A 21,081-nucleotide genomic window follows, 5' to 3' on the forward strand; every position below is an offset into this window, starting at 1 on the left:
GTCGTAACTGGTCGTGAACCGGGTGCACGATCTGACCGTCTCCTCCGGGTTGCGGGCCCGGCCTCCTTCGGTAACTGGGAGTTCGAGAAGTGCTTCACGGCAACGCAGCAAATCATATTTGTAAAACTACCGATATTCTCTGCCATAAAACAGTTACAAATGTTGCAACAAGCAGACCACACATGTATGGTAATTTAGCACATTTTAAATTAATTTATAGAAAACTTCTAAGCAATCACTTTAAATTATATAATTCATAATGCTTTCGTACAGCATTTTTGGAACAGATTTTGACTCTAACCAAGCAAACACAAATACAAAACGAGTTGAAAAAACCGGTTAGTGATGAAACTAAAAAGATAAAAAGCAATTTGTAGTACAAAATTAATTTTATAAGAATTTTATAATAGAATTCTATTATAATTTTTTTTTAATAGAAATATAACTCTGCTAATCGATAGATCTGTTGTGTTCATAAAAATGCAAAAACAGTACAAACAATTAAGGACTTGAAGCGGTAATAAATGTCTGTAGTTACCTGTAATGCAACTACTATAAGAGATGAACTAATTACAAAAAAGTACATTAAATTTAATATAAAATCACGCAATAGTTTGTAAGTGGTTTGTAAAATATATTATTAGTACGTATTATTGGATAGTCTGGTATAGATTTCTTGGCGAGAAATTACTGTAATTATCCGCATCACATACAATTCTGCTCGCAGGAAGTGATAAATGTATTATAAGGTCAATAGATAACGGGCCGGTTCCAATTAAGCGGAGGAGCTGCAGGCGATGACCTAATGTCAGACTCCTCGGCCCGACCGGCCGCTCGGAAGCCGGTCTTAGTACATGCAGGGGTACGGGAGGTAAGTGGACTACATTATCGTAATGGTTGGGAGGAGTGTCCTGCAAGAAGAAACAATGACGTTGCCCCTTCTCAGATTATTGTACGGGTATGAGCACTCTGGTCTCGTTATCTACCTTTACTTGCTTGGAAAGATCACGCTTTTCCAAAGTGCATTCGTGTCAGTTTATTTTTAACCAGACAATCTATTAGTAAAAAAAACATCAATGATTCAGGGTATTGCATAAAAAGTGCATCTGGTCTTGACCCTACTGAGCCTTGACATAGCCTCATTCAAGACGCATAATCAAACATCAACCTTGACCTTTAACATCATTATATCCGGAGCGGGCATCGATTCGATTTAGGTTGCTCTGATGAATTATCGATATGTGATAGATACATTAGCGCGTAAATTGACCACTTAGTGGAACACGCGTAGACGGGGGAGACCTTCAACTATTATCAACTGTCTAATTGTTGGACACAATCATCTGACATTTAAGAACGAGTCGTGAACGTACGATTGTTGCGACACCCTGCTACAAAGGCCAGGTTTACATTAAAGGAACGTGTTTCGATCCAAACATTGGGATTTAGTTTGCCTAGTTAACGCAGAATTTATATGTCATACATATTGTTATACAGCATTAAGATGTAACAAACTCACTCTTAGACGATCAGTTATGGATCGGAAGCCAGATCGGATAACAATTTAACCGGGTGTAAACTGACGTACCGTTAATTAAAATAGTAGTTGTGGATAAATAAAATAGAATACTTCATTTTTCTGAACTAAAGCCAATTGTGAAACCCGTATGTTAAATCAAATTTGGTCTAATTAATAATGTCTTACTAAATACAGTCGGTTAAGGAAGGTGACGCTCTCGCAAGGATGGTAGTTTAAAAAGACAGTAATTGAAAATTTGCTAGTTATTAGGAGATTACTGTAGTAAAAATAGACTCTTACCGGATTTGGCTACAGGTACAATGTTCCGATCCTCTTGTGCCCGCCGAACACCACCTTGTGCGATCCAGAGCTCTTTCTGTGGATTGCGGTGTCCGGCTTTGGCGGTTTCTTGCGGTCCGTTTCGCCCTTCAACTCCCACACCAGGTTGGTAAGGGAGCGAGGTCTGCTGAGTCTACGAGACCGCTTCTCCGGGAGCTTAACACCCGCCCCGGAGTCTCCAGAGGTCCTTCCACCGGAGTGACTGGAGTCCAAAGTACCATCCATCTCCATGGCTTGTTGCAGATTGCTGAGGGATTTGTAGCGGATATTGAATAAAGGAGAACCTCCTTTCATCATACCAGGTGGGTGTTCTTTCAAGGGCGAAGAACTTTTCTGGCGGAAAATTCTGCCTCTTTGCGTGTTTCCACTTTTGATGTACATCGAAGTGATAGGGGGTTTCTCTTGCACTGTGGGTTCTTTATGAGCCGTTTTTCTCGTCCGCTTTTCAGCTTTTCCGGAGCTGCTCAGTTGTTTCTTCGTCGGTATGGTCTCTATAGGCGGTGGTTCCGGTTTGGCCAGATCCTCCGTCATGGGGTGCACGATGTAATTGGTGGTGGGCGACCCGGGAGAACAACTTCGGCGATCTTCGTGGGGAGAAGTAGGTGTGTCGGGGAAGGGTGATCGTATACTTTTTGGCAGAGGTGCAAAACCACGTACGTAGTCGTATATCTGGTCAATCTCGTCATAATCATCACCTGCCACGCCCGGCACTCTGTTCTCGTTGCTGTAATAATGACTATGTGTGTTGGCGGAGTCCGTCGACGCACTTCGCCTTAGAAAATATCCTGAAGACTTGGAAGAAGCTAACGCGTGGCTGCTGCCACTCAATCTCAGGGCCTTCGACTCTCCTAGCTTTCCATCGAGAACGTGCGAGCGATCTGCGACTTCCGCCACTAATCTACCACATTTCTCGACCAATCGCTGAAATTCCCTCAAACTCTTCAGCTGGTCTTCATTACGGGTCTTCTGCAGCTTGATGGGGGCGGCCAGAGGTAACGCAACTACCGCACCTGTATCCTTCTGTAATGGCAACGCGAAAACGTGTTCTTCTTCAAAAGTGGAGAGTAATCGTAATTCCGGCACAAACTGACTGGAGCTTTTCAATCCTCTAGGAGGTGTGCCGTGCACGAGCCGAACTGTCAGAGGCATCCTCTTCGTCAGAAGATTTTTAGCTGTGTGGACTCCACTGATGTTGTCTTCCTTAGCAAGAGCACTGAAACGACCTCTCTGCTCTATTCCCAACAGCACCGTATCTCCCCTGGAGTCCATACATCTGAGATATCTCCCCTTCGAATTTCCCAGTTGTACTTCCCCCGCTGGGAATAACGTTTCTCCTACAGCGATCGTTCTCGCTCCATCTGCTGTCACAGAACCGTCACTTTCCACTCTCGCGGAGATCGCTCTTATAGCTTCCCTTACAAGACAGCCTGCTTCTACCCTCCGCCGCGCTAGCTCTAGCACGCTCTCTATACAGCGGACAGCACGCCCCTCTTCACTCAGGAGCTCGAAGTATCCGGGGTATGTGTCTGGGATAGCTATCCTAGGGCCCACTCCTACCACTCGTCGACCCTCCTTCATCTTGATGGCTTGAGCGACGATCTTGTGCCTTCTCCCCGCACTCACTAGCAAGGCAGTGCTCTGCAGCCCCGGACTCGGCAGGGTCGGCACCCCTAGACCTCCATACTGCCCTTTGATGATCTTTACCACAGCGGGTAGTCGATGTTTCGCCACGAACTCTCGCAGATAGTGGCCCTCTTCGGCCCATCTGGCGGCCGCCACCACGATCTGACCATCTGTTGCCGCCATTCGCTTCAACTCCGGTGCAGCATCTGAAACAAGATGATAAGATCAAATTACCGTTGGAATAACAGTAACGAAATGAACTACAGTTGGTAGTTAAGTTAGCACATAAAATACCCATGAATTCTAGTAATAACAATAACTGAGCAGTTGAATAGCAGTAAATAACCATTGGCAAAACACATCCGAAGAATCTTATTTAATACTTTACCCTCGTCACAGAACTCGTTATGTAGTAAATGTGCGTTCGCTGTCAATAAATAACTACAACAAAAGGATTCTTTAAACTATTACTCCGACGCACTTGCAAACGCACGCACAAATCACCGTGGAAAGTGAAAATTGCTCTGGATAAAAACAGGCAGCCTTTACAATTCGAGCAAAATTGAGGAAGTGGTCACTTTACGTCGCGGCCGTCCCGCACGAACTGGACGCATTACGGGGAGAGCAGAGGTGCATCATCCTCCGGGTTCCGAGCGGGCTGGCATCGCCTGACAAGCGCACATCAGGCACACTATGGGGACTCGAAACTTCCGACAAATTGGACAAAGATTGTACTCAACTATTATTCCCATCTCCTCCAGCATGCGCTTCTGTCATGATCGAACCTTCACCCACGATAAAAATATCAATTTAATTTAATTATTCGTTCCTGGAATAACTCTATTATTGTCAGCTTCGATTCTATTACATGGAACAAAAACTATAATAAGTCATATTTGTGTTATTGTACTATGAAATAACGAATGCCTATTTATGATTATAGATTTATTAAAAATAACTTTAGTTTTGATTAATTAATCACCAAACTACGATTTTAATATTTTACTGGTTGCATAAATTCGATTAGTATAATAGTACAATGAATCCTAGAAACGACACAAACGAATTCATAGGACAAATATCGATATGACGTTCAGCAAAGAATCACTGTTAAAATACGGAACTGGACTGAAATGTAAGTGATCCGCCTCAAGTAATCTCTTAGTCTTCGCCACTGCGGACAATCTAACTAACTGCACTTGGGCTGAAAACTATGAAACAAACAATGGAAGATAAGGCCTTTAACTCTTAGACGAAACACACATTATCTTGAAGGAAACAAGCGATAACGATAGAGGAGCAACAGCGATAATATTCATCTAGCGGACCGTTAGGTCGGGACTCCTCCTCGCCACGAACAGCTGATAAGAGTCACGTGACCGCCACCGAACTACGCGTAATGGCGGGAGTAAGCCTTCCTTCTGATCCAATCACAGACTCACTGCAATTACCTGGATTGCTTTGATGGCTCGTCGAGTCGTCTCGCGGACCGGCACGGAGCGGTCTCTATGCCTCAGATGTAGCGGAATTGGAATTATTGATTGTAACAAGCTTATAGTGCTGTACCACCATTCCATTAAGCTGATACTTCATTCTCTGACTTCGGGATGGATCGTTCTGCCAATTACATTGAGAAACCAAACGATGTAGATATCCGCGAGACGTATACATGTTATTTTGATCGGTTGCTTCGCTCTATATGTTTTACAGTGAGACGACTTCAGTTAGTAAAGAAATATAAGCAGCTTAATGCATAGAAATTTTTAATTTTGTAAGGACAAATAATATAAGTTAACGGGACAACAAGAAATAAATTTAAATTTTTAATGATAAGGTAAAAACTGAAATTAATGTTTGATTCAGTATCAAATGCGTAATTAGTGTAAGTACTGATTTTGGGAGAACAAGATTTCTTATCAGAATAAGAATGTTATCAGTATTATAAAGCTAATACAACTAAAGCCACTGAATAGGTTTTTACAATATTATACGTAGTTTTCCTACACTCTTAAAAGTACTCAGGTTAAAAACAATGACTATTGTCGACATTAGCAACAAGACAGAGAAGACGTGAAAGCGGTTTTCAAATCAATTTCAATCACTTATGTGTCTCGTTTGACTGATAATTATTGAAGACGACGAAAGGCAAGATGAATATTGTTGTGTAAAGAGTCACCTTTGCCCGATGAAAGAACCTTGAGCGGTAGGATCATCCATAGTCAATAGGTAACTTCATGGTGTACATCGTATGTGACGACCTTGCCATAAACAGCTATACATTAATGTATGCCATCTAAAGAGAACCTCTCTCTTCATACAAGCAAATAAGTGCAAGATATTTTCCCAATATGACCACCTGTTATGTTTCTTATCTTGACAAGTGATGAAACGGTTAAACAAATTCACGAGTTACTTTACAAACACATAATAGTGTCCTTGGTTCTCAGCACTCACTAGAGATGGCAGTGAAAGCCAACAACAGCTGTTGAGATCACGTGACCGGGAGAGTCAGCTGATCGTGCCGGTAATGTCACGGTGCTGAACTGAGCTCTAGAAGAGCTGAATATACATCAGCTGTCATGTGACTGTCTGTCCCGCTTTCTGTGTTTCTCATTGATGATGGCCTGCAAATCTGAAGAGGCTACTCTCTCCAATCATTACTTTCAGGACATTTTCCAACAGTAGTACGTGGCAAGTGGAACTGGCAAGCCAAACCAATTTTATTAATTACTGCTAAGAACAAGTACAAAGATCAAGTTGGTCATGTGATAATTATAAGAAATATAAATATATTAACATAATTTAAAAATAATTCTTAAAATAAAAGAAATCAAATACATTTCTCAAAACTATTTTCCAAAAATGGGATTAATTATAAATAAGATAGTAGCATATTATGAAGAACGAAAAATAGAAACCTATTTTATTGATAGTCGTAATTTCCATGCTAGTTTTAAACTACAAAGCTAAGCTTAATTTAGAGCTTTAACATAAATAATTTCAAATTAATTTGTAATACTTGTAATAAAAATAACTATTGTAAAGAAAATCAATAATGAACGCATATAGAAGACATACGGGTTCAAGTTTATGTTACACAAGTATGTAATTCAAAATTTGTCTTTCGTCTGTATTATAATTCTTAATTTGGTGAATTAATTCTAGGGAAACAAATGCCCTATTCGAGTTGTATTGGGGAAAACGAGTACTTGAAATAAGATACATGAAGATATATTGTTGAAAAACGTAGCCACAATTTATACCAGCAGTTTAAGTAGCCAAGACGACCTTCTGTTATTATGGAACCTGATGATACAGAAGGTGCCCTGGACTACCATGAAGTATCCAGTAGCCTGTTTTCAAGCTGCTGAACAAGTCTCCATGTTCTACGCGGATGACCACGATATGAATAGCGACTGATTAGACCCAGTTTTTTGATCTGGTTCTTGCGGTAGTGTGTCTTGGTGTGCCCACTGAACCGTGCCTCCCCCACCTCTCGACCGTCTGGAGTCACATTACCCTTTCACTTTCCAGAGTAGGCAGCAGACAGAACCTCCTCGACGTTGCTAGAGATCGGTGCTTCTTGTCTTTCGCCTAGGAACTATTTGTTTGTGAACTAAGCTACACGTTGAGTAAGGAAGGAAGAATATACTGTATTTATTGGCACTGTATAGGTAGACAGGGATTGGGTCCATTACAACAAAGACTTTTAGCTGGGACTCGTGCTTCTCAGCGTTAAAGTCTCTGCGCTGAGTCCAACAGCGACGAAAGAATTTCTTTGCTTACTGGTCTCCTAGCCCTCTCTCTCGCTAGGTGCAACTGTGCCTACGCGTAAACCAAACAAAGCAGTGATCGTGCGTGCGTGTGCGTAATGTCGGCCTTGGCAATTGTCGAGAGCACTCGCCGTATCAAGCGGAAGTTGTTTGACCGCTCGACTGCGTTAGGCTGTTTCCGCCAAAATATGACTGGAGTAGTCGGTTCAATTGCTTAAACAGCTGATTATAATCGTTTTAAGGTTTGCTGAGTGTCTGTTAAAAAGTTTGACTGAGGCAACAATGGTATTGTTTGACCAGACTACACGTTCTTTCGTTGTCAGAGTGCATTCCCCTTTACATACAAGCACGCTCTAATGTAAATGGATGTCATTATTGGATGTAAATGCTAATGTGAAGGGTTAAAAACATTCGTGGCAAGTTGTTAAAGATGGTATCTGGTTTCATTTCTGACGATTGTTGAGGAATTCATTTGGTTTTTTAGCCTACAGGTTAAGTGGTCAGGTGAATAATAAATGATGATTGCTTGCATTGACTCCTTATTGTTTAATATAACAACAAATAAAAGAACAATAAGAGATATGATAGTGAATAATCCGTTTTGTAGAACTTAGTTTATATGTTCAGATTATAAGATTAGTTGGGCAGTTTAGGATCAGGAAGCGGGGCGCACACGTGTCTTATCTAACACGCGCCACGTCGCTCACGCCCGTGTAATTAACTGGTTGTAAATCCCCTTATCAGCCCCGCTCGAGTCCTTGATAAGCCGAGGGAAGAGCAGGAGGAGGGGAAGAATGTAGCAGTTTCCTTCCTGTTGTCCAAAGACTAGCTGTTAAATTCTTCTAAAAGCAAGTAACCCTGTAGAAATATGAGTAAAACTCAAACAAGAACACAACGAATGCGTATTTTAAAACGTTATTTTTAAGTATGCCTCAACAGTATAATGTTTATGGCAAAACTAAGTGTTTATTTGCAACTCAGTTTCTCTTTAAGAGCATAAAGAATGATCCCACATATTAATGAAAATTTGGGTGTCACAAAATAATAAGTAACAATTACGTATTTAATGCATTGTAGTAAAAATGTAACCGATTACTTAAAAAAATAGCCTGAAATTCCTTAATTCGAAAATTTTTACCTTTTCTTTCTCATTGCAATAATTTACAGAACATTCGTTGTACTCGTAAGTTACGTCAAGAGCCAGAAGAAGAGAACGCGAAGAAGGCGAGATAAAGCCGAGTACAATAACCCAGCCAGGGAACTGGAGAGGGAGAGGACACGCCGGGGAATGGAGAGAGAAAGTCATTACACGCTCTTCCCCGGAACCAAAAGGTGCCATTTGGTTGGACATCTCCCAACGCAACTCCTGGACAACTATGACGATGACGATGCTGCACACATAGTCCGAAGTTGTATTTACCACTAAGATGGACCGTAATGTTTGAGTAAAATAATTTGTCAACAGATACATTTCAAAAGTTTCTTCAAAATGTATATTTGAGGTTATGAAAACTACGGTTTGTTTAGTCAGTATTCAATTGTACTTTAGGAAAATAATTATATTTTTTACTTAAGGCTTGTGAATCTTTAAATCAAATCTTTAAAGTAACTTAAAGCGTACGTGAGTACCGAGACTAATATGATTTTGTTGGATCCCTACTATAATCCATTCGGCAATACCGAGGAGACTGAGTTGGAAATCTAATTTCAGCCATCCTAATTACAAAATGTTAATCATCAGTTGGTTCACTATTGATGATTGTGAAAAACCTAAAACTAGCAAATCTTCTTTGAACTGAAGAAATTGAACAAAATTCCAAAGTTGCTTGTACCACTGCGGATACAGTGGTACTGGACTATACCACCGGCCCTTGAAAACACAAAATGTTTAACTCGTAAGTTGTCGGATACACAATGATGGTCGTACAGCATGTGACGAGGTCGAGATGACAGTGACGCTGATGATCTCAGCAGACAAGGTTGTCTCAAGGCTATTGACCTCGCGCTCAGCTCTATCTCTCGTCGGACTCCACGCGGTTTTAACTCCGGTAATGAGTTGTGTGCAGTACCGACTCCGACTGTGGTCTGAGTCCGGCCTGAGTCGTGTCAAAGTGACTATAATACTTTTCCGTATGACAATCGTCCATGAACATCATCTTCATTCTACATAGGATCTATATTTACAATTAAAAAATCCGGTTTCAGGAAGGGTTAGGGTTTGTTAATCTTCTCTTTTACATATTTTCATGACGTAGAAAAATTCTGAAGCAGTTTAAAATCCGCCTCAAGCCAAGATTTTACAATTATTACTTTTGTACTATCCAGTCGCTTTGTAGATAGATTTTAATAATATTGGAGTGAATGCAATCTTTACTTATGTTTAATAACAACCATTTTATTCTTTTAGATTTATGAGAAAGTTTTTATTATCGAACTAGAACTTAAATCGTGGTGAAACAGGGCTGAAAAATAAAAAAAATAAAGAGGCAAAACCAAAGGAAATTTTTTTTTCTAACTAATGAAGGTAAGGAACTGTTCATAAATTCATAGATGAATTGTCTAATATAAATAATTCGTGTATTTATAGGAAATATGATTAGGTTAAACTATTATAAATAATTTAGTAGCTGTATACTCAGGGGTTCTCTGAGATTGCATGCAAAATTTCAAATCTGTAGCTCATTTCATTCTTGAGATGTCCTGCGGACAGATAGATAAGATATACAGATAATCATACAACAAATTAATTTTTACATCCCCTCGGCAGACAAAAGAGAGATTGTGTCAACCTTCTGAGCGATAGGTTTCAATAACGCTCAGCTAAATTCCATAGTTATACATGCATATTGCACATAACTCATTCTTATCTATGTAGAAATGAATTTCCAGCAAAATTTAAGTTTATACAAGAAATATTTCTTGAGTTATCTTGCCAATGATATACTCACATTTTTGTGCATTAAGTTACGTTTCATAAAAGTGGTCAAATAACACACATTTCGGTGAGCTAGGGAGGATTTGCTGAAATAAAATCTGTTTGCCAATTTATAAAATTATTATTATTTTCTTTAACTCTATAAATAAAAATGTCACATTATGAAACCTCAAATAACTGTACTCTGTTTATGATTGTAAAAATCGGCTTATTCTAATGTTTCTCGCTGTCATCATGGTTGCTCATAATACCAATGTAAAAGTATTTGCTAACGCTCAGCCAATTCAATGGAGTGATATGCACCACCATCGAACTGTGTTGTTCATACAAAAATGAAGCTTCATTCAGTTTTAATCTATAGGTCAGTTTGTTTTCAAGATAACATATGGACAGACAGACAGCTATACAAATATATAGAAATAGATAACATTTTTTCCATATTTAGAGTTTTGCTTTATTTAAAAAATTTAAGAAACGAAATCTATATTAACGAATCACTCCTCCTTTACTGTGTTAAAACGTTGACAGTAGCAAGTATAGCTGTTTATGTTATTTTCATGATTGTTAAGTTTCATATCTTTATAGTTAAAAGGAATATGCCATATGCCCTTTAAGTTTGTTTACTCGTTCTTGTGGGTCCAGGGGCCTGCGCAAGGATCCTTACAAACAAAATGATGAGGAAGGTGATACAATATGTGATAAAAAAATTATCAAAACTAAGCACACACCGGAGAAGCGACTTGATATACAGTAGTAAACTAAATATTGTATTGAATACTAAAACTAACTAAAATCGTTAAAAACAAACACATCTTAATATTAACTTTTATACTTCCGAAGAAATATGTAGAGAAACATTATACTTTGAGACATTGATAGAGTACAGACCAAACATCTCAAAGGGGATGTTGGTGGAGTATAGACCAAACATCTCAAAGGAGGTGTTGATGGAATATAACCAAACATCTCAAAGGGGATGCTGGTGGAGTATAGACCAATCATCTCAAAGGGGATGTTGGTGGAGTATAGACCCAACATTTCAAAGGATTCTAGAAGAAAGATCACAACTAAATTTATCACATACGATTATTCCATCTTCACATGATCACACAGAGGCTTGACCTTGAACTCTAATCACTATTATCATGGTGACCAAGGTCAAAGTCCGTCCTTGCGGTGTCCAAGCCAGGTTCAAGGCAGCATCCCGGTAATTTGCGGCAGATTGCACATTTGCCAGAGACGGGATGACCACGTACTATATTGCGATTTTTGAGAATCATCGACCTTGAAGCAAATTAGCATTCTTCGGCCCACGCGTTCTGATGTCAGCCGGTTATTGCATTGATTAACTCAGGATTACGGTCTATTTCTGTGTGATGGATGCGATGTGCCGCGGCCTCGCCATTCAACGCCTTGCGATGCGTGCGCTAAGGTTTCCGCATGGATCTCCTCAAATTACTATATCCAGGATGAAGGATTTTTGCGGACTTACTCTTCCAACAGAGTCCGTTGCGGATATTGCAGAGACAGTAACATGAATCGAAGGGATAACACCGGCTGGGCGTTAGCGACGTCTATCACTCGAGGGGATGGAAAAAATCGAATTTCTCTCTATACATTTGCCCGTACGAAATCTCAACATAGAACTGACCTATGGAATCGAAATTTGGCATGAATATTCATTTATATGAATACAAAATTAAGTTCAATGATGGTGACTCAAGGCTGGGAGTCTTAAACTGTTACTCAGTAGCTCTGTTACATGTATATAGACGATTGCATACAATTTGCTTAAATTGTGAACGCAATAAAGATTTATTATTATTATTTATTATTAGTAGGCTTGTATAATTTCTCTTGCTGGGGATATACGAATTTCATTCATGCATGACTGTCTGTCTGTCTGTTCGCGAGATGTCTCAAAAACGAAATGAGGTAAAAATGTTGCATGTGACCTCAACGGAGCCTGTTAGACATGTGATGCAGCGTACCACTAGCTTGTAGTAAAAATTGAATGCTACAGAATTTACAATTGCCTATTTGTGAGGCAAATCATATTTTTGCATTATGTCGTTATTGAATAATATATCTGCTCGTACAGAGTTACTCCAATTAAATAACATTAAAAGGATTTGTCATAAGACCATTTTTAATATTATTTAATTTTGTTACCGGTTTTATTTGCCAGAGATTCCTAGGAACGTAGTTAACAACACGGACTAGACTTAGACACTCATCAATTCTGTAATAATTAAAAAAAATTATATCAATCCTAACAAAAATATGTTGAACTGTTATTCCACCAACTTAAAGTTAGTCCTATGCAACTTGTCCTAAACTACTTCTGTAAAAAGTTGTAGTTTAAAGAACTAAGCTCACTAGATAGCTCTCAGACTAGTAAGGACATCACCCTCACGTTTTATGAGTGTATAATCTTTATGCGATGCAGGAACATCTTCCCGACAGTGTACATGAACATAACCCTAGCATTGTATAGGAATATCAATCTCAGTTGTACAGGATTATCATTCTACGATGTAGAGGAATTCCCTTTCACACCTAACAGAAACATCGCTCGTTAGGTACTACTGTACTAATTAAAGTACTGGTATTTTGTTTGACGACTAATGGTTTCTGAATCGTACTGTATAATTAACCAGGTAAAATGAAAGAGCAAATCCAAAGACGGCACAAAGCTGGGAGAACAATATAGAGTGTTCAGTGTGAAGTCTGCTGTGAAACTGCGAACAGGCCGCCATCTGGGAAAATGTCTCACAACGATTTAGTTCCACCCGATAGTCACAAGGCGGCGCTGGCGCTGGTCCTGTACAAAACCTCAACAAACTTTCAGTTTGTATACTTCAAAAGTTGTACAGCACGCTTTCCTTCTTACATAAACTGGGCTAATTAGGAAATAAATATAATATGAATCTTCAATTCAGTTTCTATCGTCATTCCAAAAGCCATTTAACTTTAAATTGGTTCTTTTAAGAAAAGCACTTTGTAGGAGCGGATTTACTTAAAGGAAGTTTGGACTATAGTAAGCCATGGACATTGAATATTGAGTTACATTTTCCATAATACATAAAAATCAATCATTCAAGCAGTGTTTAATACAAACACATAGTTTATGAACGCTGTAAGAGTATTTTATATTGTTTTATAACGGTTATTAAATGTTCAGTAATTGTTATAAAAAGGCTAACCCTGTCGTATTGGCCCATAAAATCTATCGGTTGGTTTATATACACAATTGTTACATTATTGTTGTGAGTGCGGGTGGCAATAGTCATCATTATTGTTAATATTATCGAACGTCTTAAGTTATTAAAAAAATGTCTCGGAAACAAAAACATTTGTAATTCTTATAACATGAAGCATAGTTTTCGTTCCTAAATGGATTTAGTAAAGGAAACAGATTTGTACGAGCGGTTTAATAATCTGGTAATAATTCTCGGGTTATAAAACTATCGTAGATCAAATATCCTCATTCGATTATTCGACATAAACGTTCATATTCGATTTATTGGATCTTAACAACCAACCATAACAGAATGTTATTAATTACAATTCCCGTCGTGTTACATTGATCATTGAATAATATACAGAAATTAAATTTCATGTTGGCGATCCTTGAAAAATATGCTTTAATTCCTTGTACATGTGTTGTATATTTAAATTACTAAGACTAATAACAATATCTTCCAAATTTGTTAGAAAGTAAGATATTAAACACACAACAGGTATTTTACCTCTCCCCATTCACTAAAAGTATGTCTGAGGCTAAATGTTAGATGAGGCATTGTAGCCTTAATTTCGCCGAGTTTTCTATTTTTAAAATATGCAAGACGATAGTGTCAACTGGTATCTTGACGCGATGATGAAGAGGCGCCGCGATACATGCCTCATTTCCGCGCTTCTTGCAGAGTTCGTTGTCCAGTAGCCTTCCAGGAACTTATTACTGGAGTCCAGCACACGACCCGCTCACAGGCCAGCTCCAGATATCGCTCCAGTCACCACGTTTAGGTTCTGGTCACGTTAGGAGATGGCTCGAGATTTGTATTTTTTGAAAAAGAGGATTGTGAAACCACATGTATTATAAAAAAGGGTCTTTGAAAGTTTACCGTTTGGTAAATATCTATATTTTGAATAAATCAAAAATGCATAAAAACAAGGATGACTTAGATATTGGATCTGGACTTTATAGCATGAACTACTCATGTTCTAAGGAATTCCGGACAAAAACTCCGGTTGAAATTAGTTTGCGAATAGATAAATACAATGCCATGTTTGAGTCTATAAAGGTACAATAACGGGATAACTATTCTATTACTGGCAACAATTTACAATAGTTTAATAAATAAATAATGTAATGTGACCAATATAATAAATGCATTTCTCTGTAGACGACTGAAAAGTTTGAAGTGCCTCTACTATAAGTTGGGATCTAGTTGTTTATCAGAAGTTTTGAATTGGCCATTTCATCTCCAACACCACAGTCTAGTGTTTTTGTCTTGCCACAGTAAAATATTAAAACTTCATAATTATACTTGATAAACTGCTTTATTGGCGCATTTTAAGTTTAAGTGATTACAATAATAATGAAGGATTTGAATACCTCCATTGGAGGGAGGGGAATGCTTATAATACTGAAAATTCGCCAATAATATTGATTTTTGAAAGTACGCGTAAAATTTAGAACTTGAAATGCAAATTCACAATTAAGGATAAACACAATAATAATAATTAAAGATGAGATACTCCAATTACATTTCATAGCTTGTTAAATTAAAATTATAAGAAATATTGGAATAAATCAGACGGCAGGTCTTATGAGTAAATAAGAATAAAATAATAACACCAATCGCGTAGAAAAAGTTAGTACGCTTGACTGCCACATTTTCGAGAACAGCAGTGACAATAACGCTCTTTCTTACCTCAAACTCTGGGCTCCGACCACGGACTGCTTGCGATATTGATGCCTTGGCTCCAACTGTCTTCCCTCGCCAAGATATAGGGGATGACAGCCAACGACAGGTCATCAATAGGGGAAGTTGTATCCCTTTATGTGGCTGTTATGGCTCTGATCTACTTTATATCGCTGTGTTGCTTCAACTGCAGTGATTCTTTTTCTGACTTAATAGTTATCGAACCTACTCACTACCAAAGTGTAGGAAGCTCCCATTGTCTGAAAATTATTGATCGATTTAAATTTTAATAAATTTGACGTTGAATATCTGTATCTCAATATGTAACTACTCTCCGTAGTTTACAATATGGTAGTAATTTACTGATGATTTTTCACCTTAATTCTTCTTCTATTAAAGATCTAATTTCGGATATTTACCATCGTTATATGTAACAAAATGTTATAACACAGTGTTAATATCCGAAATCCCACTATCCTTTCAAACGTTCAATCGTCAAAAGCAAACTTTAAACAATCTGATTTCTTTTTTACAGGTGATACTGTAAATTTAATTTAATCAAATCTATTGCATGACAGAATGCCCTACACAATAAGGGCTTGCATATAAAACTATAATCTTATTTGGTTAAATATAATTTAAAATGTGTTGTAATTTTATTATAGCTGGTAAAACAAACCTCATAAATTGTACCAGTTTTTGTATCTCATAAATTTATATAGTCTCATTACGGGTGTAGACTTTAAAGTAATTCTGTGAATTGTTTTACACGTATACAATTATATGTAAACTATGACTAAGAGGTCAATCTGCCAAGAGCAGCATAGAGAGCCGTTTGCGATGTGATACCTAAACAGCGTGGCCTCTTCTTAATGAACCGCCATTGTGGTCTTGGAAAATATAAATCTGACAGCAAACTTTATATAGGGAACCTTTTCTTGTTTTGTGGTGTAATATTTTTTAAAATGTGTACATCAAACTACCGCGATTTTTCAGTATGTAAGTCAACTTTGTATTTTCTTACGGAACATTCTGTATTTGATTATTATTTTCGATTTAAAAGAGATTAATTTTAAGAGATTTTATTTTTGTTACTCTATAAAACATGACGTATTAAATTACTTTTCAAATTTATTTAAAATTACTTATTTATGCCGTTTTCGATGATTATGACATTCTACGAAATGTAGAATTTAGTATAAAAAAAGTAATACAGTATTTAAAACGAGGATTCAAACAAAAATCATTATGATATAATACGTTATTAAAAAGAATATATAGTTAGTTAGTTACAAGTAAAAAAAAACTTGCTCGTGTATTTGTTTTTCAGATTACGGCTAAAGCACCCCAAAAGCACTGATAGAAAATATCGAATAAGAAATTGGTACATAATAAAAACCAATGTTCTCGTCTCTGGGATTAAACGTCACGGAAAATCGAACATTTAAACAAAACGAGTCAGAATCCTCTGCGGACAATTAGTATTCAAGAGGAGAAAGAGGTTGCCGCACGACTAGGCCGAAAAAGAATAAAAGTCTGACAAATTAACAATAGGCCGTAGATTAGATTTTTTGTGGGTGGCCAGTTCCAAATGAAAATAGGACTGTGGGGACGGCTGTCGTGACATCGGAATTTCATTTCAAACAACTCCCCCCCCACCACTCACTTCAACAAATGACAGCCTCCCAACAACGTGCTTCAACTTCCAACGAGATAAACTACCAACGAGGTTATTTCAGATATGCAGCGACCTTGATGGCGTATCTGGTATATTCCATTCATGTCCCAGTTAAAATTACTAGCATCAAACTTGGAAACGATATTTTATTGCAAAGTTGCATACTTTGCAATACGTACTTTGCAGAAATGTAGCACACAAAGCTCATCAATTTTCATACCATTTAATCTGTATACATATATATATATGTCTAAAAATTGATAAATGTGCCTTAAAATAAATATTAGATGGAACTGTTTCCTTCATCGACTGTGTTTAGATTCGACTTCCTAATAGAGATTCGTAATCGATGACTCACTTGTTTTCCAATTACCTAAAGACTGTTATTAGTCAAGATTGCGTCATAAGTAACCAAGGATGTTGTATCTTCACGATTACGTTCTCGCACATAAGTTCTCAAATGGAAGTAATACGTCATAGTTGTCGGATTGACTGAGGTAACCACTAATTATAGATTTAGGAGCGTTAAAATGGCCTTTTTGGAGTTTGGGATTACTGACTTTATCCTGTACCCACATTTTGGTAGTGGCCCTGTATTGTCGATAAAAATGTATGTTGACTCAGAGCACACACCATAGTGGTATCCACGATACTAAGAGAAGAAACAACCTGAGAACTCACTCTCACAGATTATTTCAACTTCCACCTTATGTAGGTGTTACGTTAATCAATAAACTCCCGGAGTGCATTAGAGAATTGGAGAGTAAGAATCGTTTTAAGACTCAATTAAGACATCGTCTAGTGTCAAGAGCCTTTTATTCTGTCAATGAGTTCATGCCAAATGGCTATGATCAGTAAATTTAAACTCCAACTATGTTTCTGAAAATCGTGGTATTGGTTTGAGTGCATGGTAGTTGTGAGTCTAAAACAGGAATTAATGGGGGAGCGAATAGTATATTATAGTACGAATTTTATTTTATTATTGATTGTATTTATATTTGCCTGATTATTGCCGCTTGGAAGTTGTGAACATTATTAAACTGCAATAAAGAACATTTTAATTTGATATTGCGACTGTGTCTACGTGTGTTTGCACTTGAACGTGCCCATTGTTCCCAGTGCACGTGCACGATACAGGGAGATGATGCGACCCGACGCGACAGCTTGTTGAAGAAGGCGCCTGGTAATTGTTGAAGGTCGACACGAACACTTTAATAGGTGTTTGTAGACTGTGCATTGTTACCGCCTATTAATGGCCGTTAGATTGACGACGACAATTAAAGCAAATGCCAGGCGGAAAGTTCAAGTTCAGGATGATCCGTGGCCCCGGTCGGCTGTGGTTGCCATGGCAACAGATTGATATCCCGGGCAACAATGCCGGTTGCGTCACTTCAAAGGTCACTGATGCCCGGTTTAATGCCACCCGGTAAACGGCTTTGAATATTTCATCGGCCGGAGACATAGAGTAAAGTTTTAAAGGTCAAGAAATTTGAATTTTCCATACAGTTAAGGGCTACTCAGTCTTTCAAACAGCAAGAAATGGATTATGTAACATCTAACATAAAACTGAAACATGTGCACATTACTATAGGTATGTAATATAATAAATTATAGTTTTACCTAGTCTAAATTCACGAGGAGATGTCGAAATACTAAGTAAGAAAGATTTTGGTAAGTAAAAATAAATATTTTGGACGATTTTAACGCAAATGTGGAGTTTTTAATGTTTGGGAGCATAAAATCTAAGTTGTGATTTTATGTCCAATTCTATGAAAACTAAATTAATTATAAATATAGTTGAAAACTTATGTTCAAAAATGTAGTGTTCTACAGTACGACATTATGTTGACGCACTCACATCTCTACTGATCCTGGGTAGTTTACTGTCTTTTTCCGAGTGTTTTTACTATCTCTACAAATATGGTCCATTTTCTTGATTGAGTTTTGAGAAATTACAATATTGCAATTCAAATACTTGAAGTATTTTAATTTTAATATTCGAGTATTACCAAAAGCACACATTTTTTTATAGTACTTATTAGGATTGGAAATCATCGTCAACACATCCAAAACTCACTGCCACCATCACTATTTTGGATTTCTCGTAACTCCTGTACTTTCTTCTGCCACTGGCGGTCAATGAGAAAGACTTTGAAATCAGTAAAACAGTAACAAGGGCATTCTCAGTAAGAGAATTCTAGAAATATTTAAATTTTCTCTAAATACCTGCATCCTATATTTAAATCTCATATCAATGTGACCATTGGTAGCTGTATACAAATCGTTTTCTGTTTTTATTCCACACGTTTTGTTTTATTGTTTACTAAATTTTATGTCAGTTTTATATTAATTTCTTCTCTTGTGAAAAGTACCTTTATTACTGCCTGCAAAATTTTATTGGTCAAACCGATACGAAAGGCTTTTATGTCAGTCCTGATTTGTTTCGCAGCATTACATCAAATCAAAGTGCCTGAACGAGTATGACGTTATAAAGAACAAGGAATGCACATTAAATTTATGAGCATAAACATATGATGCGCGCTACCTCGATTTAACAGATCGGTTCTACGGATAATTTTATAGCTCTGGACCTGTTATTTTAATGACCAACGCAAAAGAAATTTTTGATCATGAGAAGAGCTAGGAGCACAGTTTATCGTTCTGATATCATAACCCGATACAGCGGTATAGAGAAAAACTCGACAAAACGTAAAAAAGTCTTACCAACGGATCCAATAAAGAAACTTTACACGTGTTACTATATTACACGATAAATGTCATACAATTGTACTCAGTTTGTTTATAAATGTATTATCCTGCGACTTTCTCATTGCCATGATGGCCGGTTATTAGTCCAATGCACAAATGTAAGAATTTTATATTTACCTCTAATTTGGAACTCTTGACCCCTAAATTCTTCCTTTTATCAACAGAAACATACGTACCAAGTTTCAAGTCTCTAGGACCGTCCTTGTGTAAAAGATGCTGTTGCATTAGTGGAGGTAGATGATGATATCATATTCAATCCAGAGAAAATTGAACAGTTGGTAAGAAGTCACATAAGACGCTTCCTTCTCAACAGCATTGCCCATTGTTAGGCACTCGACAGATTAGTCTGATGGCTTACAAAACATCCTTCTACTAGAGGGTCTGGAGGTTTAAAAAACTGATCCATCTAGTTATAAAAAGATTCGTTAATATTCCATCTCGTTGGATAAACGAAGATATTCTACATGAAGCGAAGTCAATTGTTTGTTTGTAAACGCTACAGAATATCCTTATTTTGTCCGATCTCTGGCTTGATACAAACCTTCTGCTATGTGAATACAAAACTCATGTTCGTTTTTCGTTTATTCATTTGACTCAAGAGGACAGATCCTTAGAGTAAAGACCATTTGCAACAAATACTATTCTGGGATTCTTACCATTGAAGAGATGTTGATAAGACTTTGATTCCATAGATTAATTCCAAGAAGAGATTAAGTTCGAAGAAATACGGTTCTACGACAAAAGCAGTGCATCTCGTAAAAGGCCTGGTCTCTTACTATTGGATGGAACGTATTCAATAGTAAATTTGGCTTGAACATAGAGTAACGTAAGTCATACGTTACTCTATGGGCATGAATGTCCTATAAGTTGTATTAAATTTGAATTTATAATGAACTCCTTTATATTTAAGGGAGTAGACACCAAGGAAAGAAACTATTTTCACCAAATGCGAAGTTATTTTGTTACTAAAGGTAACTCAATATATGCTGAAAAAATCTGTGTATTGTAAATTCATACAAAGAACAGGGAATGATTTTTGATGAACAGGAAAAATCATCACAGGGAACGAAACCCTATAATGGAAGTTTCAGGCCTGATCTTATCTTCTTTAATTGGTTTTATGATTTATGATTTAACAAATATCTTACACTTCTGGAGCCAAGGGGCTTAGAAGAATAAAATGTTTAAAGAAATCCTTAAAAAAACATGAAATAGTGATTTATGGGTTGATTTAAGGACAAGTAATGTACAGAAATCAAATCAGAAGGACCGAAGCCTTAAGATATAGTAAATATGCTGCTGATAAGATCCCCTTATTTACCAAATCCTGGCAAATATTGGCATATATATTACATTGGCCTATTTACAGATAATGGAGTAGCTGTAGCGATGGAAGCACGAGTATCATTTTTATGTTAAAAGTCGGCAAGTCTGGAGACAGTTAAATCGTCTTTTATCCAGAGAACACCTTGATCAAGATTTACTTCAATGACTACAGCAACAACTACAACTTAAGA

At 37.4% G+C, this 21,081-nt stretch overlaps 1 protein-coding gene across 2 annotated transcripts in view; it reads right to left on the bottom strand.

Annotated features, from left to right (window-relative positions):
• Window positions 1-21,081, bottom strand: part of LOC124354862 — a 124,688-nt gene that overhangs the window by 19,013 nt on the left and 84,594 nt on the right. For both annotated transcript variants that reach the window (XM_046805621.1, XM_046805620.1), the window contains exon 2: window positions 1,820-3,687. In XM_046805621.1, the coding sequence (XP_046661577.1) occupies window positions 1,829-3,664 (1,836 nt within the window). In that variant the 5' untranslated portion in view covers window positions 3,665-3,687 and the 3' untranslated portion in view covers window positions 1,820-1,828. The remainder of the gene's footprint in view (window positions 1-1,819; window positions 3,688-21,081) is intronic.

The sequence above is a fragment of the Homalodisca vitripennis genome, chromosome 2, assembly GCF_021130785.1.
Source record: "Homalodisca vitripennis isolate AUS2020 chromosome 2, UT_GWSS_2.1, whole genome shotgun sequence".
Taxonomy (NCBI): domain Eukaryota; kingdom Metazoa; phylum Arthropoda; class Insecta; order Hemiptera; family Cicadellidae; genus Homalodisca; species Homalodisca vitripennis.